Below are 25,268 nucleotides of genomic sequence, written 5' to 3'. Positions count from 1 at the left end.
GGCAAGAGCGGGGGCGGGAGGGAGACAGACACACGGGGCAAGAGCGGGGGTGGGCGGGAGGGAGACAGACACACGGGGCAAGAGCGGGGGTGGGCGGGAGGGAGACAGACACACAGGGCAAGAGCGGGGGTGGGGGGTACAGGAGACAGACACGGGGCATGAGCGGGGGGTAGGGGGCAACATGAGAGAGACACGGGGCATGAGCGGGGGGTGGGGGCAACAGGAGACAGGCACGGGGCATGAGCGGGGGTGGGGGGAACAACAGAGACAGACACGAGGAATGAGCATGAGGTGGGGGGCAACAGGAGACAGACACAGGGCATGAGCAGGGGGTGGGGGTCAAGAGGAGACAGACACGGGGCATGAGCGGGGGGTGGGGGGCAACAGGAGACAGACACGGGGCATGAGCGGGGGTGGGGGGCAACAGGAGACAGACACGGGGCATGAGCGGGGGGTGGGGGGCAACAAGAGACAGACACAGGGCATGAGCGGGGGTGGGAGGAACAGGAGACAGACACGGGGCATGAGCGGGGGGTGAGGAGAACAGTAGACAGACACGGGGCATGAGCGAGGGGGTGGGGGGCAACAGGAGACAGACACGGGGCATGAGCGGGGTAGTGGGGGGCAACAGGAGAGAGACATGGGGCATGAGCTTGGGGTGGGAGGGGGTACAGGAGACAGACATGGGGCATGAGCAGGGGGTGGGGGGCAACAGAAGAGAGACACGGGGCATGAGCGGGGGGTGGGGGGTACAGGAGACAGACACGGGGCATGAGCAGGGGGTGGGGGGCAACAGAAGAGAGACACGGGGCATGAGCGGGGGGTGGGGGGGTACAGGAGACAGACACGGGGCATGAGCAGGGGGTGGGGGGCAACAGAAGAGAGACACGGGGCATGAGCGGGGGGTGGGGGCAACAGGAGAGAGACACGGGACATGAGCGGGTGGGGGGAACAGGAGACAGACACGGGGCATGAGCAGGGAGGGCAACAGGAGACAGACATGGGGCATGAGCGGGAGGGCGGGGGGGTACAGGAGACAGACACGGGGCATGAGCGGGGGGTGGGGGGGTACAGGAGACAGACACGGGGCATGAGCAGGGGGGGCAACAGGAGACAGACACGGGGCATGAGCGGGGGGGTGGGGGGGTACAGGAGACAGACACGAGCATGAGCGGGGGTACAGGAGACAGACACGGGGCATGAGCAGGGGGTGGGGGTCAACAGGAGAGAGACACGGGGCATGAGCAGGGGGTGGGGGGGAACAAAAGAGACAGACACAGGGCATGAGCAGGGGGTGGGGGGCAACAGGAGAGAGACATGGGGCAGGAGCGGGGGGTGGGGGGCAACAGGAGACAGACACGGGGCATGAGCGGGGGGTGAGGGCAACAGGAGACAGACACGGGTCATGAGCGGGGGGTGAGGGCAACAGGAGACAGACACGGGGCATGAGCGGGGGGTGGGGAGAACAGGAGACAGACACGGGGCATGAGAGGGGGGTGGGGGGCAACAGGAGACAGACACGGGGCATGAGCAGGGGGGCAACAGGAGACAGACATGGGGCATGAGCGGGGGGGTGGGGGGGTACAGGAGACAGACACGGGGCATGAGCGGGGGGTGGGGGAGTACAGGAGACAGACACGGGGCATGAGCGGGGGGGCAACAGGAGCAGACACAGGGCATGAGCGGGGGGGTGGGGGGGTACAGGAGACAGACACGAGCATGAGCGGGGGGGTACAGGAGACAGACACGGGGCATGAGCAGGGGGTGGGGGTCAACAGGAGAGAGACACGGGGCATGAGCAGGGGGTGGGGGGCAACAGGAGAGAGACACGGTGCATGAGCAGGGGGTCGGGGGGAACAAAAGAGACAGACACGGGGCATGAGCGGGGGGTGGGGGCAACAGGAGAGAGACACGGGGCAGGAGCGGGGGGTGGGGGGCAACAGGAGACAGACACGGGGCATGAGCGCGGGGTGAGGGCAACAGGAGACAGACACGGGGCATGAGAGGGGGGTGGGGGGCAACAGGAGACAGACACGGGGCATGAGCGGGCGGTGGGGGGTACAGGAGACAGACACGGGGCATGAGCGGGGGGTGGGGGGAACAACAGAGAGACACAGGGCAGGAGCGGGGGGTGGAGGGCAACAGGAGACAGACACGGGGCATGAGCGGGGGGTGGGGGGTACAGGAGACAGACACGGAGCATGAGCAGGGGGTGTGGGGAACAGGAGACAGACACGGGGCATGAGCGGGGGGTGGGGGGAACAACAGAGAGACACGGGGCAGGAGCGGGGGGTGGGGGGCAACAGGAGACAGACACGGGGCAGGAGCGGGGGGTAGGGGGAACAACAGACAGACACGGGGCAGGGGTGGGGGTCAACAGGAGACAGACACGGGGCATGAGCAGGGGGTGGGGGCAACAGGAGAGAGACACGGGGCAGGAGCGGGGGGTGGGCGGGAGGGGGAAGACACACGGGGCAAGAGCGGGGGTGGGCGGGAGGGGGAAGACACACGGGGCAAGAGCGGGGGTGGGCGGGAGGGGGAAGACACACGGGGCAAGAGCGGGGGTGGGCGGGAGGGGAAAGACACGGGGGTGGGCGGGAGGGGGAAGACACACGGGGCAAGAGCGGGGGTGGGCGGGAGGGGGAAGACACACGGGGCAAGAGCGGGGGTGGGCGGGAGGGGGAAAGACACACGGGGCAAGAGCGGGGGTGGGCGGGAGGGGGAAAGACACACGGGGCAAGAGCGGGGGTGGGCGGGAGGGGGAAAGACACACGGGGCAAGAGCGGGGGTGGGCGGGAGGGGGAAAGACACACGGGGCAAGAGCGGGGGTGGGCTGGAGGGGGAAAGACACACGGGGCAAGAGCGGGGGTGGGCGGGAGGGGGAAAGACACACGGGGCAAGAGCGGGGGTGGGCGGGAGGGGGAAAGACACACGGGGCAAGAGCGGGGGTGGGCGGGAGGGGGAAGACATGGGGGTGGGCGGGAGGGGGAAGACACACGGGGCAAGAGCGGGGGTGGGCGGGAGGGGGAAGACACACGGGGCAAGAGCAGGGGTGGGCGGGAGGGGGAAAGACACACGGGGCAAGAGCGGGGGTGGGCGGGAGGGGGAAAGACACACAGGGCAAGAGCGGGGGTGGGCGGGAGGGGGAAAGACACACGGGGCAAGAGCGGGGGTGGGCGGGAGGGGGAAAGACACACGGGGCAAGAGCGGGGGTGGGCGGGAGGGGGAAAGACACACGGGGCAAGAGCGGGGGTGGGCGGGAGGGGGAAAGACACACGGGGCAAGAGCGGGGGTGGGCGGGAGGGGGAAAGACACACGGGGCAAGAGCGGAGGTGGGCGGGAGGGGGAAAGACACACGGGGCAAGAGCGGGGGTGGGCGGGAGGGGGAAAGACACACGGGGCAAGAGCGGGGTGGGCGGGAGGGGGAAAGACACACGGGGCAAGAGCGGGGGTGGGAGGGAGGGGGAAAGACACTCGGGGCAAGAGCGGGGGTGGGCGGGAGGGGGAAAGACACACGGGGCAAGAGCGGGGGTGGGCGGGAGCGGGAAAGACACACGGGGCAAGAGCGGGGGTGGGCGGGAGGGGGAAAGACACACGGGGCAAGAGCGGGGGTGGGCGGGAGGGGGAAAGACACACGGGGCAAGAGCGGGAAAGACACACAGGGCAGGAGCGGGGGGTGGAGGGCAACAGGAGAGAGACACGGGGCATGAGCGGAGGGTGGGGGTTACAGGAGACAGACACGGGGCATGAGCAGAGGGTGTGGGGAACAGGAGACAGACACGGGGCATGAGCGGGGGTGGGGGGAACAACAGAGAGACACGGGGCAGGAGCGGGGGATGGGGGGCAACAGGAGACAGACACGGGGCAGGAGCTGGGGGTGGGGGGAACAACAGACAGACATGGGGCAGGAGCAGGGGGTGGGGGGCAACAGGAGACAAACACGGGGCATGAGTGGGCGGTAGGGGGCAACAGGAGAGAGACACGGGGCATGAGCAGGGGTGGGGGGCAACAGGAGAGAGACACGGGGCAGGAGCGGGGGGTGGGCGGGAGGGGGAAGACACACGGGGCAAGAGCGAGGGTGGGCGGGAGGGGAAGACACACGGGGCAAGAGCGGGGGTGGGCGGGAGGGGGAAGACACACGGGGCAAGAGCGAGGGTGGGCGGGAGGGGGAAGACACACGGGGCAAGAGCGGGGGTGGGCGGGAGGGGGAAGACACACGGGGCAATAGCTGGGGTGGGCGGGAGGGGGAAAGACACATGGGGCAAGAGCGGGGGTGGGCGGGAGGGGGAAAGACACACGGGGCAAGAGCGGGGGTGGGCGGGAGGGGGAAAGACACACGGGGCAAGAGCGGGGGTGGGCGGGAGGGGGAAAGACACACGGGGCAAGAGCGGGGGTGGGCGGGAGGGGGAAAGACACACGGGGCAAGAGCGGGGGTGGGCGGGAGGGGGAAAGACACACGGGGCAAGAGCGGAGGTGGGCGGGAGGGGGAAAGACACACGGGGCAAGAGCGGGGGTGGGCGGGAGGGGGAAAGACACACGGGGCAAGAGCGGGGTGGGCGGGAGGGGGAAAGACACACGGGGCAAGAGCGGGGGTGGGAGGGAGGGGGAAAGACACTCGGGGCAAGAGCGGGGGTGGGCGGGAGGGGGAAAGACACACGGGGCAAGAGCGGGGGTGGGCGGGAGCGGGAAAGACACACGGGGCAAGAGCGGGGGTGGGCGGGAGGGGGAAAGACACACGGGGCAAGAGCGGGGGTGGGCGGGAGGGGGAAAGACACACGGGGCAAGAGCGGGAAAGACACACAGGGCAGGAGCGGGGGGTGGAGGGCAACAGGAGAGAGACACGGGGCATGAGCGGAGGGTGGGGGTTACAGGAGACAGACACGGGGCATGAGCAGAGGGTGTGGGGAACAGGAGACAGACACGGGGCATGAGCGGGGGTGGGGGGAACAACAGAGAGACACGGGGCAGGAGCGGGGGATGGGGGGCAACAGGAGACAGACACGGGGCAGGAGCGGGGGGTGGGGGGAACAACAGACAGACATGGGGCAGGAGCAGGGGGTGGGGGGCAACAGGAGACAAACACGGGGCATGAGTGGGCGGTAGGGGGCAACAGGAGAGAGACACGGGGCATGAGCAGGGGGTGGGGGGCAACAGGAGAGAGACACGGGGCAGGAGCGGGGGGTGGGCGGGAGGGGGAAGACACACGGGGCAAGAGCGAGGGTGGGCGGGAGGGGAAGACACACGGGGCAAGAGCGAGGGTGGGCGGGAGGGGGAAGACACACGGGGCAAGAGCGGGGGTGGGCGGGAGGGGGAAGACACACGGGGCAATAGCTGGGGTGGGCGGGAGGGGGAAAGACACATGGGGCAAGAGCGGGGGTGGGCAGGAGGGGGAAAGACACACGGGGCAAGAGCGGGGGTGGGCGGGAGGGGGAAAGACACACGGGGCATGAGCGGGGTGGGCGCGAGGGGGAAAGACACACGGGGCAAGAGCGGGGGTCGGCCGGAGGGGGAAAGACACAAGGGGCAAGAGCGGGGCTGGGCGGGAGGGGGAAAGACACACGGGGCAAGAGCGGGGGTGGGCGGGAGGGGGAAAGACACACGGGGCAAGAGCGGGGGTGGGCGGGAGGCGGAAAGACACACGGGGTAAGAGCGGGGGTGGGCGGGAGGGGGAAAGACACACGGGGCAAGAGCGGGGGTGGGCAGGAGGGGGAAAGACACACGGGGCAAGAGCGGAGGTGGGCGGGAGGGGGAAAGACACACGGGGCAAGAGCGGGGGTGGGCGGGAGGGGGTAAGACACACGGGGCAAGAGCGGGGGTGGGCGGGAGGGGGAAAGACACACGGGGCAAGAGCGGGGGTGGGCGGGAGAGGGAAAGACACACGGGGCAAGAGCGGGGGTGGGCGGGAGGGGGAAAGACACACGGGTCAAGAGCGGGGGTGGGCGGGAGGGGGAAAGACACACAGGGCAAGAGCGGGGGTGGGCGGGAGGGGGAAAGACACACGGGGCAAGTGCGGGAAAGACACACGGGGCAAGAGCAGGGGTGGGGGGAGGGAGACAGACACACGAGGCATGAGCGGGGGGTGGGCGGGAGGGGGAGAGACACACGGGGCAAGAGCGGGGGTGGGGGGCAGGGAGACAGACACACGAGGAATGAGCGGGGGGTGGGCGGGAGGGGGAGAGACACACGAGGCAAGAGCGGGAAAGACACACGGGGCAAGAGAGGGAAAGACACACGGGGCAAGAGCGGGAAAGACACACGGGGCAAGACCGGGAAAGACACACGGGGCAAGAGCGGCAAAGACACACGGGGCAAGAGCGGGAAAGACACACAGGGCAAGAGCGGGGGTGGGCGGGAGGGGGAAAGACACACGGGGCAAGAGCGGGAGTGGGCGGGAGGGGGAAAGACACACGGGGCAAGAGCGGGGGTGTGCGGGAGGGGGAAAGACACCTGGGGCAAGAGCGGGAGTGGGCGGGAGGGGGAAAGACACACGGGGCAAGAGCAGGGGTGTGCAGGAGGGGGAAAGACACACGGGGCAAGAGCGGGGATGGGTGGGAGGGGGAAAGACACACGGGGTAAGAGCGGGGGTGGGCGGGGGGGAAAGACACACGGGGCAAGAGCAGGGGTGGGCGGGAGGGGGAAAGACACACGGGGCAAGAGCGGGGGTGGGCGGGAGGGGGAAAGACACACGGGGCAAGAGCGGGGGTGGGCGGGAGGGGGAAAGACACACGGGGCAAGAGCGGGGGTGGGCGGGAGGGGGAAAGACACACGGGGCAAGAGCGGGGGTGGGCGGGAGGGGGAAAGACACACGGGGCAAGAGCGGGGGTGGGCGGGAGGGGGAAAGACACACGGGGCAAGAGCGGGGGTGGGCGGGAGGGGGAAAGACACACGGGGCAAGAGCGGGGGTGGGCGGGAGGGGGAAAGACACGGGGCAAGAGCGGGCGTGGGCGGGAGGGGGAAAGACACACGGGGCAAGAGCGGGAAAGACACACGGGGCAAGAGCGGGGGTGGGGGGGAGGGAGACAGACACACGAGGCATGAGCGGGGGGTGGGCGGGAGGGGGAGAGACACACCGTTCAAGAGCGGGGGTCGGGGGGAGGGAGACAGACACACGAGGCATGAGCGGGGGGTGGGCGGGAGGGGAAGAGACACACGAGGCAAGAGCGGGAAAGACACACGGGGCAAGAGCGGGAAAGACACACGGGGCAAGAGCGGGAAAGACACACGGGGCAAGAGTGGCAAAGACACACGGGGCAAGAGCGGGAAAGACACACGGGGCAAGAGCGGGGGTGGGCGGGAGGGGGAAAGACACACGGGGCAAGAGCGGGGGTAGGCGGGAGGGGGAAAGACACACGGGGCAAGAGCGGGGGTGGGCGGGAGGGGGAAAGACACATGGGGCAAGAGCGGGGGTGGGCGGGAGGGAGACAGACACACGGGGCAAGAGCGGCGGTGGGGGGAGGGAGACAGACACTCGAGGCATGAGCGGGGTGGGCGGGAGGGGGAGAGACACACGGGGCATGAGCGGGGGATGGGCGGGAGGGGGAGAGACACACGGGGCATGAGCGGGGGTGGGCGGGAGGGGGAGAGACGCACGGGGCATGAGCGGGGGGTGGGCGGGAGGGGGAGAGACACACGGACATGAGCGGGGGTGGGGAGAGACACACGGACATGAGCGGTGGGTGGGCGGCGGGTGGTGAGGGACATACGGACATGAGCGGGGGTGGGCGGCGGGTGGGGAGAGACAACACGGACATGAGCGGGCGGCGGGTGGGGAGAGACAACACGGACATGAGCGGGTGGCGAGAGACAACACGGACATGAGCGGGCGGCGGGTGGGGAGAGACAACACGGACATGAGCGGGCGGCGGGTGGGGAGAGACAACACGGACATGAGCGGGCGGCGGGTGGGGAGAGACAACACGGACATGAGCGGGGGTGGGGAGAGACACACGGACATGAGCGGTGGGTGGGCGGCGGGTGGTGAGAGACATACGGACATGAGCGAGGGTGGGCGGCGGGTGGGGAGAGACAACACAGACATGAGCGGGGGTGGGGAGAGACACACGGACATGAGCGGTGGGTGGGCGGCGGGTGGTGTGAGACATACGGACATGAGCGGGGGTGGGCGGCGGGTGGGGAGAGACAACACGGACATGAGCGGGCGGCAGGTGGGGAGAGACAACACGGACATGAGCGGGTGGCGGGTGGGGAGAGACAACACGGACATGAGCGGGCGGCGGGTGGGGAGAGACAACACGGACATGAGTGGGCGGCGGGTGGGGGGAGACAACACGGACATGAGTGGGCGGCGGGTGGGGAGAGACAACACGGACATGAGCGGGGCATGAGTGGGGGTGGGCGTAAGAGAGAAAGACACACGGGGCAAGAGGTGGGAGGACACGGGCATGAGCGGGGAGGGGGACTTACTGTGCAGGCGGGATACAAAGCCTCTCATGCGAGGAACAAAGATGGCGGGCGTCTCTGAAGCCAGACGCACTGCACGCTTCCACGCATCCAATGAGAGAGCACGTCAGGTGTCTGCGGACATCACACAAGCTGCTGGCCCAATCACCGTCCTGTCCGCGGAGCGAACAGGGGAGTGTGTCCGCGAAGCGAACACAGATATCACTAATTGTTTTCACTTACATTTTTGTCATTTTTTTAAAAAACTACTGGACGGATTTACACCAAATAAAGCAAAGCACGCTTTCGGGACCAAGCCGCCGCTCCTGCTGCTAATTTGGTGTAAATCCGTCCAGCGGTTTGGGCTGTAGGCGTGAGCAAAGTTTTTTCCCATTATGTCTATGGGAAAAAAAAAAGTTTTGGGACCCCCCCTATAACTTTTCCCCCCCTGGACGAATCCTCACCAAACTTTGCAAAAAAATTCAGAGTGACCCAACTACTTTTTTTGCAACGTTTGGTGAGGATCCGTCCCGGGAGAGCGAAGTTATAAGCCACCCAAAAAGTGCTCTTCCTATGGAAACAGCAATTTAACCATAACTACATGGCCACTACCGTGGCCATGTAATATACATATATATATATATATATATATATATATATATATATATATATATATGAGCATTCTAACAGGTATATATATATATAGTTCCTGGTTAGAATGCTCAGAAGCGGGCTTCCCAGATCTGGGAAGGTCTGGCCTTCTGTAGATATGATCTAGCCATGGACATTTAGAACCGCAGTCATAGTCCATAAGGATACACAAGATCAGATCAGCAAACGTGACTTTCTTGTTACTGACAGTTCTCAAAAAAACAGAAACTGGTGCAAGCTTTGTCTGATCTTGGAAGTGTTGAAGAACTACCTCCTTATGCATCGTGGGTTTTGGGATAGAGTATGGCAGTGCCAATTGCCTCCTATTAAAGGCGTTCTGAGTTTTATGAAGGCTAATCACGCTTTGGTGACCTCACACGCCCATCACAATTAAGGCAACAGAGTTATGCACTTACCATCTTTTCAAAGGCCTTTGTCTTGCAGTTCTTGGCAAAAGAGTGTGTTCCTCCAATGGCAATGTCCATTCTTTCGTCCAGTATCTCTACATGTAATAATATGATACCTGCCTACACGTGCTTGAGGAGAATTTGTGGTCCTTGCGAGACGCCCACTGTCATCAGCATACGACAGAATTGTCTCGTCAGCAGCTGTATCTCACACAGCCTCTGGTGCAAGGAGTTGCTAAATAAATTAAACATAAGGGGGACCAGCACCCAGCCCCACCAAACCCCCTTCCTTACTTCAGTCGGGGCTGTAAATCAGCCATCTTTAGTGTATCTGATGGCTGCACAGCTGTCCATCCACAAAGTAGGTTAGAAGAGGTCTGGCGGAAAGCTCAGATGCTCCAAGATAGCCCATGGTTTAGCTCAATCAAACAGTTCAATCTTCCTTTACTGCCTGCTGCTTATTGACCAGTTCAGGAATCATCTGGGATTGCATGCTGGGCTGCCTGGGAATATTAGATATCAGTGTCCAAGTCAGATTCACGATAGTTTGATGGGGCTATTTAAGATGAAAATGTCTTCCGTTTATGTTATTTTCATTGTTCCTAAATCAGAGGTATCAGGTCCAGCATGAACAAGATGTTTTTCCATCTGGGCAATTTTGCTCCAAATATAAAAGACGGCGCGGTTTAGAATTGACCCACCTCCAAAATCATAACCTGACACAGATTTTTCATGCTCATGGCTCAAAAATAATGCAAAGGGAGACATTGAAAAGATGTTCTATAATATATGTTCATTTGGGACTGAGCATATGCCCAGCTGTCCTTATTGTGTGATAAAGCCCTGCCTCTAAAATTCTGAAAAGCTTGCCTCAGGAAATGCAAAGCCGGATGTCCCAGACCTCAACATGGAGTCCTGAGGTTTTCCTAATCAGTACATCCTACTTGAGACTGGGTGATCTGCTCCAGCTGTTTCCTCCCCTGACTGCTTCTAGATCCCTTGCTGCCAAACTGCTTCCCTCTCCCCACCCTGAGAGCTTCCCGCTCCGCTCCTTGGTTTCTCTTGTTTCTCTACTTCCTGTACCATGTTCTTCCTCCTAGGATTATAGAGTGCGCTGCGGCTTCCAAAGCTTGCTCCACGCTCCATAAATACCCTAATAATATTAACACTGAGAATAATAATAATATTATTCATATTAACAACAACAATAATAATAATAATAATAATAATAATAATAATGTTAGGATGGGTGATGAGAAAAATGAAATGAGCACCAAACCCAGTGTGCACTGTTTAATTAATGGTTCAACCACAAAACCCTTTAATCACAGACACATTTGTAAAAATATAAAAATCTGTGGTCATATTGTTTGCATAATGAATTTGAGTGTATGCTAAGCAGCCAGGAATCCTCATTGTTGTTCTTTGTCTATTTTATCTTTTTCATAGGGGTATTTCAAAAGAGTACACTAGGTGAATACAAGGCTAGCCATACTAGAATGATAACCTTCTATTAGAAAACAAACGAGTTCGCTGGTTATTCTAGGTTTTGATAAAATACTTTGCTCAGGAAAATAAATGTATAGTTTTATTATGACTACAAAATATACTGCAAGCAATCAATAAAAATTAACATTGTTACATTTTGAAACAAATCAGATTACAATGTTAAAACAATTACATTATTAACTTTTTAATATGGGCCTATACACACTCATCTTAACGAAACATAGGGTGATCCATTCTTGTATGAAATGTGTATCACATTACAGTGATATCGTAACCATATTTTTTGTAGTGTACTTTGGAACAATGCTATGTGATGCCACTTCCTGTTTTGTCAAGGGGTGAAAGGTTGTGTTCCATCGCTTCCCTTCATGTCACTTCCTGTGATGTCATCAGAGGTCAAGGGTCATGTGATGTGACTTCCGCTCCCCGTGGCATTTTGGTGAAATGACGTCCCTGATGAGAGCATGAGAGAGAGCACTAATAGAGAGGAGAGAGCGAGCAACAGTGAGGGAGAGCTAGAATGGCGCATGATGCGCTGGGCACTGCTACTTATATTGTATTCCTTTTTGGAGATATGAGCATTTTAGTAAATGTCTTTCCGGGACCCGCATTGTTTCCTGGCATCAGAATGAATCCTTTGGGAATAATAAAAGTTCTAACATCCTTGTGCTTCTTTCTTGGCAGTGCTTGCATCCCAGCCAATCAGAGCATGGCCGTAAACATGAGCACCAATGGTACCGTCAGGGAAGCTTCTGACGTACAGAGCTTCGAAACCACCTCCATGTGGGCCATGACCTCCATCAGCTACATCGCAGTGGCCTTTGTGGTGTCCAAGGGGAAACCCTTCCGGAAGCCTCTGTACACCAACTGTGAGTATCTAGTCTGTGTATTCAATATGTGAATTTACCGTTCCCTCTTCATGCAGAACCATGCCAGTGTGCAAGCCCAGCCACACTACAATAAGAGGCAAAGATTCCTACTCCAGCTTCAATGTGTAGGTGTGATTCTATGAGGGCTCTGGCCAAGTTATTATCAGGGTATTTATTGAACATGGCATGACCTGGGGAGGCAACAGGGCACTTTGCAAGTCTCAGAGGTAAGTGCACAGCGAGGGAAGCAACAGGGCACTTTGCAAGTCACAGAGGTAAGTGCACAGTGATGGAAGCAACATGACACTTTGCAAGTCACAAAGGTAAGTGCACAGCGAGGGAAGCACAGGTCATTTTGCAAGTCACAGAGCTAAGTGCACAGCAAGGGAAGCAACAGAGCACTTTTCAAGTCACAGACCTAATGCACAGCGAGGGAAGCAACAGGGCACTTTGCAAGTCACAGAGCTAAGTGCACAGCGAGGGAAGCAACAGGGCACTTTGCAAGTCACAGAGCTAAGTGCACAGCGAGGAAAGCAACAGGGCACTTTGCAAGTCACCGAGGTAAGTGCACAGCGAGGGAAGCAACAGGGCACTTTGCAAGTCACAGAGGTAAGTGCAGAGCAGGGAAGCAACAGGGCACTTTGCAAGTCACAGAGCTAAGTGCACAGCGAGGGAAGCAACAGGGCACTTTGCAAGTCACAGAGCTAAGTGCACAGCGATGGAAGCAACAGGGCACTTTGCAAGTCACCGAGGTAAGTGCACAGCAAGGGAAGCAACAGGGCACTTTGCAAGTCACAGAGGTAAGTGCAGAGCAGGGAAGCAACAGGGCACTTTGCAAGTCACAAAGGTAAGTGCACAGTGACGGAAGCAACAGGACACTTTGCAAGTCACATAGGTAAGTGCACAGCGAGGGAAGCAACAGGGCACTTTGCAATTCACAGAGGTAGGTGCACAGCGAGGGAAGCAAGAGGGCACTTTGCAAGTCACAGAGGTAAGTGCACAGCGAGGGAAGCAACAGGGCACTTTGCAAGTCACAGAGCTAAGTGCACAGCGAGGGAAGCAACAGGGCACTTTGCAAGTAACAGAGGTAAGTGCACAGCGATGGAAGCAACAGGGCACTTTGCAAGTCACATAGGTAAATGTAGAGCGAGTGAAGCAACAGGGCACTTTGCAAGTCACAAAGGTAAGTGCACAGTGGCGGAAGCAACAGGACACTTTGCAAGTCACAGAGGTAAGTGCACAGCGAGGGAAGCAACAGGGCACTTTGCAAGTCACATAGGTAAGTGCACAGCGAAGGAAGCAACAGGGCACTTTGCAAGTCACAGAGGTAAGTGCACAGCGAGGGAAGCAACAGGGCACTTTGCAAGTCACTGAGGTAAGTGCAGAGCGAGTGAAGCAACAGGGCACTTTGCAAGTCACAAAGGTAAGTGCACAGTGGCGGAAGCAACAGGACACTTTGCAAGTCACAGAGGTAAGTGCACAGCGAGGGAAGCAACAGGGCACTTTGCAAGTCACTGAGGTAAGTGCAGAGCGAGTGAAGCAACAGGGCACTTTGCAAGTCACAAAGGTAAGTGCACAGTGGCGGAAGCAACAGGGCACTTTGCAAGTCACAAAGGTAAGTGCACAGCGAGGGAAGCAACAGGGCACTTTGCAAGTCACAGAGGTAAGTGCACAGCGAAGGAAGCAACAGGGCACTTTGCAAGTCACAGAGGTAAGTGCACAGCGAGGGAAGCAACAGGGCACTTTGCAAGTCACTGAGGTAAGTGCAGAGCGAGTGAAGCAACAGGGCACTTTGCAAGTCACAAAGGTAAGTGCACAGTGGCGGAAGCAACAGGACACTTTGCAAGTCACAGAGGTAATTGCACAGCGAGGGAAGCAACAGGGCACTTTGCAAGTCACAGAGGTAAGTGCACAGCGAGGGAAGCAGATCAGTCCCTTCCTCAATTCCCTCAACGTCAGCTGTTTCCTCAAGTCCCTTTTTCGTTCTCTGATCACTCTCTGCCCTTTCCACTTTTCACCCTCTAATTCCCCTGTTCAGACCCCCTCAGAACATACCATTCTCCATCGCAATCTTTGAACCCTTGACACATCTGTTTTTCCACATGCGCTAATTTCTTCCCTACCGTTCCCTGCTACCTTTGCTGCTCTTTCGACTGCCACCGCGCTTTCTACTCTTAATACACTCCTTCTCGCTACTATTGACTCTCTTCACCCATTCGGTCCTTTATCTAAGCCTCCTGAACCTTGGTCGACCTCTGATCTTTGATCATAACTGCGCTCATCCTTCAGAAGTGCTAAGCGTTGGTTGAAAAAATACTCACTATCCTACTGATTTTGCTTATCTTTCTACTATTCACACTACCTTTGATACGGCCTTGGTCGCTGCCAAAAAACTGTATTCTCCAATCTCATTATCTCATACTCTCCTCAACCTAAACGTCTCTTCAAACGTCTTAATCATATTCTTACCCCCCTCTCCATACCCTGCCCCCTCTTCTTCTCCTGCTTGTGTAGGTTTTGCAAATGTCTTCATCTCTAAAGTTGCACCGTTACGTTCCTCATCATCGACCGCTAGCATCTCATCGTCCTGTGTTCTTCCTTTGCTTTCATTGTCTCTTTCCTCATTCTCTCTTCTATCTGTGTCTGCCACTCTCCCTTATCTTGCTTGCACTCATCCCAATGCTTCTCCCTTTACTTTACTTTAATCAATTTAGATTGCACACCAGGAGACCCGGAAGTGGCAGACATGTAACATTGAACATAGGGGCATCACAAAAGAGGACACACAAATGCAACATACTGATTCCAGTGTCGGCTAACCAAAACTTATCTAAACAAAATTGTTTTCAGTTTCTTTCACAGTTGCTCAGTCGATATCAGAGTTCGGGTGTGGGGGAGTAGGGCGTTCCATGCCTTTGGAACAGCAAGATGAAAAAGGCGCCTTTCATGGCCTGTGTCGGTTTGTGAGCTGGTATTACCAGCCGATTGGTGTGATTATACCTCAAGGATCTTGCACGTGATTTGTTAATCAGCAGTTCCCTCAAGTATAAGGGGCACATGACAATCGGACATGTATGGGTTATCACTAATAAACTAAACTGCGGTCTCGCTTCAATGGGTAACCAGTGCAGGCTGCGCCTTGCATCAGAGACGTGATCTTGCCTTTTTAGGCCGGTAATCACTCTGATGACATTATTGTGTATGGTTTGTTTTCTTGCACACTCAGATTTCGCTATGCCCAGCAAAATTCTGCTGCAGTAATCTACTTTTGATCCAACAATAGCCCTGCCGAGGTCTCACAATTTACACGTGATATGTAGGATTAAATATAGTACGCTGTGGAAGAGACACGGCTTCAGACCTGGGCTTTCGTTATTCAAATTCTGATCCCGATATGCACCAAGTGTCTTTACTTTTTTTGTGTTTTAATACTACAATTTACCACATTAAAAAACTTCTAGTCCATATTGAGTTTCCGTATTTTGTTTTCAGTGCCTACTATCATCAGTTCTGTTTTCTCTTTATCTTTATTGAGTGCTAGGCTATTAGTCACCATCCATGTTTGAATGAGTTCATATATTTTATTTACAGTACGTTCATCTTCTGTATGATTACCAGGCAATGTAACAACACATTGCATGTCGTCAGCATAGCTGGTAAAGGTGAAATGATTCGCTTCCAGAAAATCAAAACATGGCACGGGGAAAATATTGAATAGTGAAGGAGACAGGCAGGCTTCTTGAGGTACAATAAACTTGAGACAAGATGGCAGCGCTTTGACCTCCTTACTGCACACCCAGCACAATCAAATACTAAGGAAGGAGCCAATCTACAGTGCAGTATTATCTCAAAAATGGGCTACTTCTTTTAATCCGACCATCAGCCATGAGTGGTCGACCAGATGAAAAGCTGCGGATAGGTCCAACAGCATGGGCAAGGCAGATTGACCCCTATCCATCATCTGTGCAGTCTCTGTGCCATGCCTAAAACCTGATTGCCATTTATTTAAAATCACATGTGCTTTCAAATAGTCTGAAATGTGCACATAGGCTACCGGTTTAAACTTTTTAAAAGAAATGACTTATTGGTGATCGGCCTATAATTTGTAGGTATATCAGGGGCTAGGCTGGGTTTTTGCAATAGGGGAGTGATCCAGGCATTCTGCAGGACATCTGGAACATTATTTTGTATAAATGATACATTTATGAATTTACAGCGAGCCCCTATCAGCGGGGGAAGTCCAGCCTTAATAACTGCCCGGCATGCAGCCCCTTCACGGCTAGTTGATTTAAGATTAGCAATGATCACTGCTAATTCTGACTCCAACAGGGGTTTTAAACTGAACTGCTGAACCAGCGATCTGGCGTCCCTCTGGTTTGAGGTATTCACAGGCAGCCTCATGGATTTCTTGGCATTATCAATGGTCTCTTTTATCTTGTCAAGCTTCCCTAGCAAGCTTCCTGAATCCTACTACACCATGCTATATCTCTCTCAGGGAGGTCAGCTTTATCAGCACAGGGATTTTCGAGTTTCCTCAGAACTTTAAAGAGTTCTTTTGAGTCAGAGCGGGCATTTAGAATCCTATTATCAAACATATTTATTTCCGTTACTATAATGGCTGTCTTGTACTCGTTAGCAGCATTCATGTCGAGCACCTTACATAAAAGCATTTTTTTTGTTAACTTTAAGTTTTTGTAGGTCAGAGGAGAACCATTCTTTCCCTTTTCCAGTGGTCAAAGTGTACGAAAAGAAGAAGTGGAACTATGTTCCCTGCTAGCCTGCACCAACTCCCCATAAACCCCATTGCCACACCGCCTCCCACACAAAATACAAACCCCCAAACACAGGCGCCTGCTGTTTAAGGGAACGTTCAGTGAAGTGCACTCAAAGTGCAAGTGTCACCTTCTTCCGACACTTTTATTTTAAAACGAAATAATTCCGCAACGGTTTCATTTTAAAATAAAAGAATAGGAGCAGTTAAACGTAATAAGAAGAATAAGGGGAACACCAATCCTACCCGTTCACACCCACTTCCAGCACTGCCCTTTTCTGTCAGCAACACATTTAGTGGTAAGTGGTGCAAGTGGTTTAATGGCAGCTTGTATAGACTGAGGATACTCATTGATAATATCATCAGGCAATACTTCTTGACCATGGGCCCGAGCCAAGGTTCCAAAGCAATTGGTGTGAGTTTTCTCAAGTTTCTGGCTGTGATGGTGATCTTTTGTTATAGCTTTGCTCCTAATAACCGTAAAATGAAAAAAGAAGTGGTCAGGCCATGGACAGGGCAAGATGACCATAGCCTGTCGTTTTAACGTCATGTGCGGCTACCCAGTCCAATGTGTTACCCAGAATGTGTGTAGGAACCTTTATTAGATGCTCAAAGGCCTTATCATCAAATGCTTTCTCAAGATTACATGCTGTATGATTAGCACTACTGCCCAGCCGAAAGGTAAAATCACCAAAGACAATGGACTCAGTATTACATTTAATGCTGGGCAGTAGAATATTGGATACGGAGGCCGGGAAGTCAGGCATGGAGGTAGAGGAACTGGATACCAACACCCGGTTGAAAGTTGTTTCTGCGTCAGTCCTGATTTTCATCTGCAGAATTTCACTCCACTCAATAGAGGGTACAGTGACTTCCCAGAACTCAAATATTGCTTTGAAAATAAAGGCAACCACCCCCACCTCTACTCTCCTGCCTGTCGTGATGCAGAATATTGTAGCCATATGGAATAGCCAAAGATAGCATTGGACCTGCAGCGGCATGTCACCATGTCTGAGTCAGAGCACATATGTCAATATATTGATCTATAATGTAGGTGGTTACATCCAACGCATACTTTAAAAGTGACCTAATATTTAAAAGTAGTATTTTAAGGCCAGTATTATGGATCGTTTTGGTAAGACACTCCGAGGGAGCCAGAAGACTAAGGGCCTCATTACGAGGTGGGGCGGTAAGGGGTTAACGGAGCCGGTAAAGGTGCCAGAGCCATTAACCCCTTATCACCCTATTACAAGGTCCACTCGCAGGACCCACTCAGGACGCCTGGTTTTACCAGACATCCTTAGCGGGTCCCGCGAGCGGCCCAGCATGCTAACAACGGGCCCATTATTAACGGGCCCATTGTTAGCATGCTCCCCATTCCCATTGAGCCCTATGGGGGCTCAAATGGGAATGGGGATGGACCGGGCCCAGGTTCCCTGAATGGGGAAATACTGGGCAGTCCAAGGTCGGAATGGCCCAGTATTTCCCCATTCAGGGAACCCAGACCCGGACCCGAGTTTGGAGGCAAAACTCGTAATGAGGACGTAAGTCTTTGGGCCTCATTGCACGGATGGCGGTAACCATGGCGCTAGTAGCGCCATGGTTGCCGCCGGAGTCCGGCATGGTGAATGGCGGAATTACCGCCCCATTCCAAGGTTGGCGGGGCGGTAATTCCCCATTCACCATGGCCCTTCCCCATTCCCATTTGAGCCCCTGTAGGGCTCACTGGGAATGGGGAAGGAGCAAATAACGGTACTGCAATTAGCGGTACCGTTATTTGCTCTGAAGCCCTTCAGCGGGTCCCGTCCTTAACGTGTGGTCTGACCACACGTTAAGGACGGGACCCACTGAGGGACCTCGTAGTAGGGCGGTAAGGGATTACCGGCACCTGTGACTGCCTCCGTGTAATGAGGCCCATTGTGTTCAAACTTCTAAAGTATTTACCTGTGACGGCTGATGAAGCTCTCTCCTAGTTACTTTATTCTGACCGGAACACAGCGTGTTCTGTTACCCATTAGCCCTAATGAAAGAACTTGGTCTCAGAATCAGGTCAGGTAATGTTTCATATACTATTGGGAGTGCCCGGGCACCCTGCACATACGTCCATACTTTGTTATATCGAGCATATTGGGTGCATTACCCCCCTTCCACAGAGGACATTGCCTCTGTGCCATGGCAAGGCACTAGTTCCCGCCTGCGTTTACTCGCATCCAGCCACAGGGTATTCGCGGCGCCCTTAGTCAATGTCATTACTTGCATACTAGAAAAGAGAGAACAGGATTCTGCACCCACCTCCGCAAGAGTAGTGGACACCCGACAGCCCGGAGTGCCACACAGCTGCACAGACAGGACGCGCCGCGCTGACGCACTGCGCTGACGGGCTTCATGCTAAATAAATAGGTCACAGAGGACTACAAGGGTGCTGGGTAAGTTAGTTCTTCAGCACAAAGCACCCGTAGGTGTAAAGTCGAATCTAGGCAGGATTTTAAACAAAACAGCCTGGCAGTCCAGCAAGATTGAGATACTTTTTTTAAAATGCACAGTTAATAAAACAGAGATTGCACACAATTAATAAAAGCCTAAAGCACATTAGTACAAATAGAGTGTGAGCTAAAAGGAGCAGTAAAATCGATGTAAAACGGGCAGCAGTTCTCTGACTAAGAATAATAATGAAACCCTCCTGGCTCCTAGTCCTTCCACTCTTATCACAAAGCTATTTCCTCTCCTATCACCTTATCTAACTTCACTTATTCATCTGTTCATCTGGCTTTCCCTCTACAACGTTTCCCGCTGATTTTAAGAGTGCAGGGATTTTGGCACTCCTAAAAAAACCTTCACTGGACATTTCCTACCTGGAAACCGATCGTCCTATCTCACGTCTTCCCTATCTCTCTAAAATTTGAGAACGTGGAGTTCGTTCCCAAGTCACATCCTATCTTGATCTTAACTCACCTCTTCCCCCAACTCAAACAGGTTTTTGTTTGTTTTGTGCGTTTCACCCTACAGAAACAGCGCTTACTCTCTGTCTCCAATTCCCTTTCATCTGCTAGGCGCTCTAAACATTCTTCTATCGTTCTTTTCCTTGATCTCCCAGCCACCGCTGATAGGTGGACTACTCCGCTCTCCTGGCCACTCTACACTCCTTGGGCATTTCCGGTATTGTCTTTTCTTGGATTTGACCCTGTCTGGCTGATTGCTCTTCTGCTGTTTGGGGTGACTTCAGGTCCCCTGTATTTACACTTCCACATGTAGTTCCTCAAGGCTCTGTCCTGGGTCCTCTTCTCTTCTCATTGTAGACATCTCCTCTCTCGGCCATTATCTATTCCTTTGGGAACTCTTCACATTCCTACGCCGGCATCTCCTAGCTCTTTATTTCCTTTTCCTCCTGCTTTGATATTGCTCATTCTACTATTCCTGTCTTCTTGCTGTTCACACTTGGATGAACTTGCAGAACTTACACCTTAATGCTTAAAAGACAGGAATTCTGTTCTTTCCTACTTCTTCTGTCCTCCTCCTATTTCACCAGCTGCTATTCCCTTTCGCCTCTCTTCCTTTTCCTTGTTTTGCCTGTGATCTGGCGGCCATTTTTAATTGGTCAATTCCTTCTTCATCCCATATTGCTAGCATGGCTCACAGTTGTTCGTTTCCAACTGTTCAATATTCTCTCATTTCACGCCACTAAGCTTCTTATTACGGCATTCGTTTGTTGTCATCTTGACTCCTCTTCCTGTCTTCTTGTTGGTCTTCCTACTTCCCATCTTGTCCCTCTTTGTTGCATCTTTAATTCTGCTTTTCGCAGTCTTTGTGGATTCTCCCCCTCTTCTTCTATTTCTTTGCCTTCTCATTCTTTGGAATCTCGTTTAAATTCCCATGTTCTCTGTAATACTTGTAACTGCCTTCATGTGCTTGCACCCCTCCTATCTTTCCTCGCTTGTATCTGTACTTGTCCCCTCTCGTTCCCTTCTCTCCCAAGCTCAGTTTCTGTTACCTGGCCCAAACTCGCTTTCAGTCTTTCGGTCTTTTACTCCCTAGTTTAGTTTAGTTTAGTTTAGTTTATTCATTTGTACTGCGCGCCAGACCCGAGGGTATGAGGGCGCATGAGCAGCATGGTTATTCAAAGCTTGGTTACAGGTTGCTTATACATTGCATTACATAATTACATTGTGTCAAATAAACGTGGGAAATGTGTACAGTTTGACAGGAGAGGGAAAAAATGCAGTACAAATATTTTATAGATTTACATAGATTTATAAATTTACATATAAACATAAATTGCAGGGTTGCAGCAGTGTGATGTTGGATGTTAGAGGTGTTAATGGTTTCTGTTCTTTATCCAGTGGATATAGTTGCGTCTAAAGTGTGAATAAGATTGGGGTGTTCTGAGGAATGGTGGTAGGGAGTTCCAGTGTTGGGGTGCTTTCACCTGGAAGCTGTTGCCGCCCATTTTAGTGCGTTTGAACCTGGGAACTATGAGCATGTTAGCGTTGGAAGTTCTGGTGGGTCTGTTGGGGGTATGTTTGCATATTCTGTCTACCAGGTAGCGTGGGGCCGCGTTGTTCAGGCATTTGTGGGTGAGCGATGCTACTTTAAGCAGGATTTTGTCTGTTGTGCTGAGCCAGTTATGGGATTTCTTAATGTTGGAAATGTGTTCCCTCCTGGGTATGTTGAGCGCCGCTCTCAGAGCGTTGTTCTGTAGCGTCTGAATTTTGTTGGTGATTTGCTTGCTGGCTCCTACGTAGAGGGCATTACAGTAGTCCAGCTTGGACAATACCAGGGCTCTGGCTAATGTAATGCAACTCTGGGTGGATAAGAAGGGTCTGGCTGCTCTTATAAGCTTACATGTGTAGGCCGTGGAGGATGCCATCGAGCTAACCTGTTTGTGGAAGGTTAAGGAGGAGTCGAGATATATTCCTAATGTTTTCACTTCTTTGGAAACCTTGATTAGGTTCCCGTCTATGATGAAGTTGGTGTAGTTGTGGTTAAGTTTAGTTAAGTTGGAGGTGGAACCAAGGATGATGAGTTCAGTTTTGTCATCATTCAGGCATAGACTGTGCGAAGCCATCCATGCCTGAATGATGAGGTACACCTTGTTCACCAAGGCCAAATCCTGGTTGTAATCTCCCGTCAACGGGATGAGGATCTGTGTATCATCAGCGTAGTTGGTGTAGGTGATACCGAGGCCATCTAGATCGTCAAACAGGGGCTTCGTGAGCACGTTGTACAGAGTGGGGAGACACAGGAGCCCTGTGGGACTCCGCACGTGATGGGGATGGGCTCGGCGGCGGCAGAGGTGGAGAAGACACGCATGGATCTGTTGTTGAGGAATGACTCAATCCAGCTGATGGCTTCTTGGGAGAAGTGGGCAGCTGAGTCTAAATGATTGCATAGGATTTTATGGTCAACTAGGTCAAACGCTGCGGAGAGGTCTAGCAAGAGTAGTAGTGCAGTTTTCCCGTTGTCTTTAAGGGTGTCTATTTGGGCTTTCAGATCAATCAGGGCGGATTCAGTCCCATGTTGGGGTCTGAAGCCTGATTGTCGTGTGCCTAGGAGGTGGTTTATTTCAAGATGTTTTTGGATTTGTTGGTATGCTGTCTTGTCTAGTATTTTGAGCAGGAATGGGACGGTGGTAATAGGTCTGTAATTGGTCGGGATGGATGGGTCTAGGGAAGGTTTTTTGAGGAGAGGGAGGACCCAAGACTCTTTGAGGTTACTGGGGACTGTCCTGAGGAAAATGAGGCATTGATGAGTCTGGTGATGAATGGCGAGAGGTCTCTTGCCGCATCTTTAATGATTTGTGGGGGACAGAGGTCGCCTTTGCAGTTGGAGGGTTTAAGGCTGAGAATGATTTTTTCTATTTCGAGAGTAGAGACTTTGGAAAAGCTGAAACGAGCAGTGTTGGGTGTAAGGTGTGTGGGTGGAGGGCTCGGGTGGGCATTGGTGGGGTTGGTGAGTTTGGTGAGGGAGTCTTTCTTGTTTTTAATTTTAGTTTGAAGGCCAGTGACTTTGTTATTTAGTGCATTTTGGACGCTGGCGCACCATTGTTTGTTCTTGGCGCAGGTATCTGGAATTATCACTGGTGTTTCCAATTCTTTCAGGATAGTAAATAATTCTTTGGTGCTGGAATTGGATTGTGAGATTCTCTGGGTATAGGATTCTTGTTTGGCCGCTATGATTTCTTTTTTGTAGTTGGCCGTTATTTTATTGAGCAGTAACTTGTTATGGTCTGTTGGAGACTGTCTCCAGACTTGTTCCAGTTTACGTTTTTCCAATCTAAGAGTATTAAGGTGGCTGGAGAACCATTGGTTGAGGTACTTTTTTGGTTTGCATTTTCTAAGTTTTAGTGGTGCAATGGCGTCTAAGGCTTTGCGCATGGTGTTGTTATAGCCTTCTACGAGGTCATAAGGGTTGGAATCGGGGAGTTGGTTGAGCGTAGGAAGGATGAGTGGGATCAGTTTTTCCACTGTAATGTTTTTTTTTACTTCTCGTGGGGATGGCTGCGGCTAGTGCCATGTTGGTTATAGGGCTTGAGGCCTCAAGTGAGAAGGAGAGGAGATGGTGATCAGTCCAGGATTGGGGAGAGTTGTTAGTGATAGATATGGTGCAGTTGTAGTCTGCTATCCAGTCAAGGGTTCTCCCTTTGTTATGGGTGGGGCTGGATACTTTTTGTGTGAAGCCTAGTTCAGACAAAGTGTTACTGATGAGGGTGGCCTGGTTGTCTTTGGGGTCTTTGTAACCTAAGTTGAAATCTCCTAAGAGGAGGCATTGTGAGCAGTTTTTTAGGTTGTCGGTAAGGATGGCACTGAGGTCTTCCTCGAAGGATCCCAGGGGTCCAGGCGGTCTGTATAGTAGGTGAATGGATATCGTTTGGGAGTTGGCAGTGGGTATCTTGGCTGTAAGTGATTCGCATGATGGGAGGTGTGTAGCGGAATTGAGTCTGATGTTAAGGTGAGTTTTGGCAATGATGGCCAAACCTCCGCCTCTAGCTTCGGTTCTGTCCGCTCGGATGATGGTGTAGTCATTGGGGATGGCTAGCGAAAGGGCTGGGCCTGCGGCTGCATGGAGCCATGACTCTGTTATGGCTAAAAAGTCTAGATCTTCAGCTAGGATGAGATCTGCGATGTCTGTGGCATGGGCAATTATGGAGCGAGCGTTAATGAGGGCACCTTTTATAGGTGGGGTGATGGTTTTGGTAGTGGTGGGGGTAGTTGCTGTAATGAGTGCTTTGTTATTAGTTGTCGTGGTATTGAGGGGGTTAAGTTTGGGTTTTTTTAGCGTAAGGTTAGGGCAGGTACTAATGGAGGTTTGGTTCTTGAGTTTGGATTGGGTGGAGTCCCTGGCTCGGGGCTCATGTAGTTTGGGAAGTCTGGATCGTAGTCTAAACATTGGGATGCTTTGCCACTTAATATAAGGTATATTTTTCGTTTTTTTATAGCATCATACAGTGACAAAAACCAACCTTTAATGCTAATCAATGAAATAATCCTCAACCATTCAATAGATAACTATCACTGCTTCACAGTAACCCATAAATCAATATGGCAACAGATGTCATCAAAACATTCAAATGAACAGTTTCTATAGCAGACCCAAGATCATTCTCTCAAGACCATCAGTACACCACGGCAATATAGCAAATACATGTACAATTTTCTTCCACAACAAAGTGAAATAGATGACTATGGCTTTGTGGTTGCCACCCATGAGCAAGGACCACAGGTCGTCCTCCTGGTAATGACAAGTTAGTCCAGCTGCTAAGATTGCATCCCCCCGTAACTGCCCCATCGATGCACAGGAGAAGAACAGATGCTTCCAATGTCAGTTCCCCACACAACCTGCAATGCCCATTAGCTCGTGGGATATTAAGCCTAGCCCCCATGATCTCCAGGGTCTTCACAGAGTTGAATTCTAACTTTAGGTAGTCCCATACCAAACTATTGCCCACAAAGTGGGATATGGAGCTCGGCCTCACTACCCGTTCCAGTATATATTTTACAAACAGGCTGGCATGACTTTTGGTTGAGAGGTTCACAGTTAATTGCGCCTTACTAGTATTGTACAAAGTAGAGTTCAGCATTTATTAAAATGTGTTATACGAGGCTTCAGTAACACACATTGCCTCCAATGCCAAACATTTTCTAGCTATGATAGAAAGTTCCACAAAATAACTAAAAGCAATCATGCATGTACTTGTGGTAAGTACCTCCCGCATTATCCCTTTCAAGGTGTTGGCCGGGGCATTCATTATCTTCCAGTAGGTAAGTAGATAACGACGGTGAACCTTGGTATCTAAGGGAACCACTTCAAGCTCAAGGCCACCATGTCAATAGAGGTCTGCGATGGTGGGCTCATCAGTCTCTTCAGTGGGGTACGTTCTTATGCTTCTATTGTTCAGAATTCAGGCAATCCCCAGATTGCAGCCCCATAGAGAATACATGGGGAGATCTTTCATTGATAGAGAGTCATTAATGCCTTAATTAAGTGTCCCCCCGCCCCTGTTGGGATAGGACCTGATTGCACCAGCGATCACAGCAGGTCCTATTTTAAGGTGATCCAGAAGTCGTTCTCCACTAGACTTGCAATCCAATGGGATGCACAGATGTTTGTGTTCCCCCACATCTTCCATCGGGTGGTTTTTGCCTTCCTGCGAGCAGGGCTAACAAC

At 53.4% G+C, this 25,268-nt stretch overlaps 1 protein-coding gene across 3 annotated transcripts in view; it reads left to right on the top strand.

Annotated features, from left to right (window-relative positions):
* LOC138491102 (probable cation-transporting ATPase 13A4) overlaps window positions 1-25,268 on the top strand; it is a 995,403-nt gene that overhangs the window by 899,184 nt on the left and 70,951 nt on the right. For all 3 annotated transcript variants that reach the window (XM_069617423.1, XM_069617421.1, XM_069617422.1), the window contains one exon: window positions 11,652-11,836. In XM_069617423.1, coding sequence (XP_069473524.1) covers window positions 11,652-11,836 — 185 coding nt within the window. The remainder of the gene's footprint in view (window positions 1-11,651; window positions 11,837-25,268) is intronic.

The sequence above is a fragment of the Ambystoma mexicanum genome, chromosome 10 (genome assembly GCF_040938575.1).
Source record: "Ambystoma mexicanum isolate Mex_15411 chromosome 10, UKY_AmexF1_1, whole genome shotgun sequence".
Classification (NCBI taxonomy): Eukaryota; Metazoa; Chordata; class Amphibia; order Caudata; family Ambystomatidae; genus Ambystoma; species Ambystoma mexicanum.
This window is presented reverse-complemented; position numbering and strand designations above follow the sequence as displayed.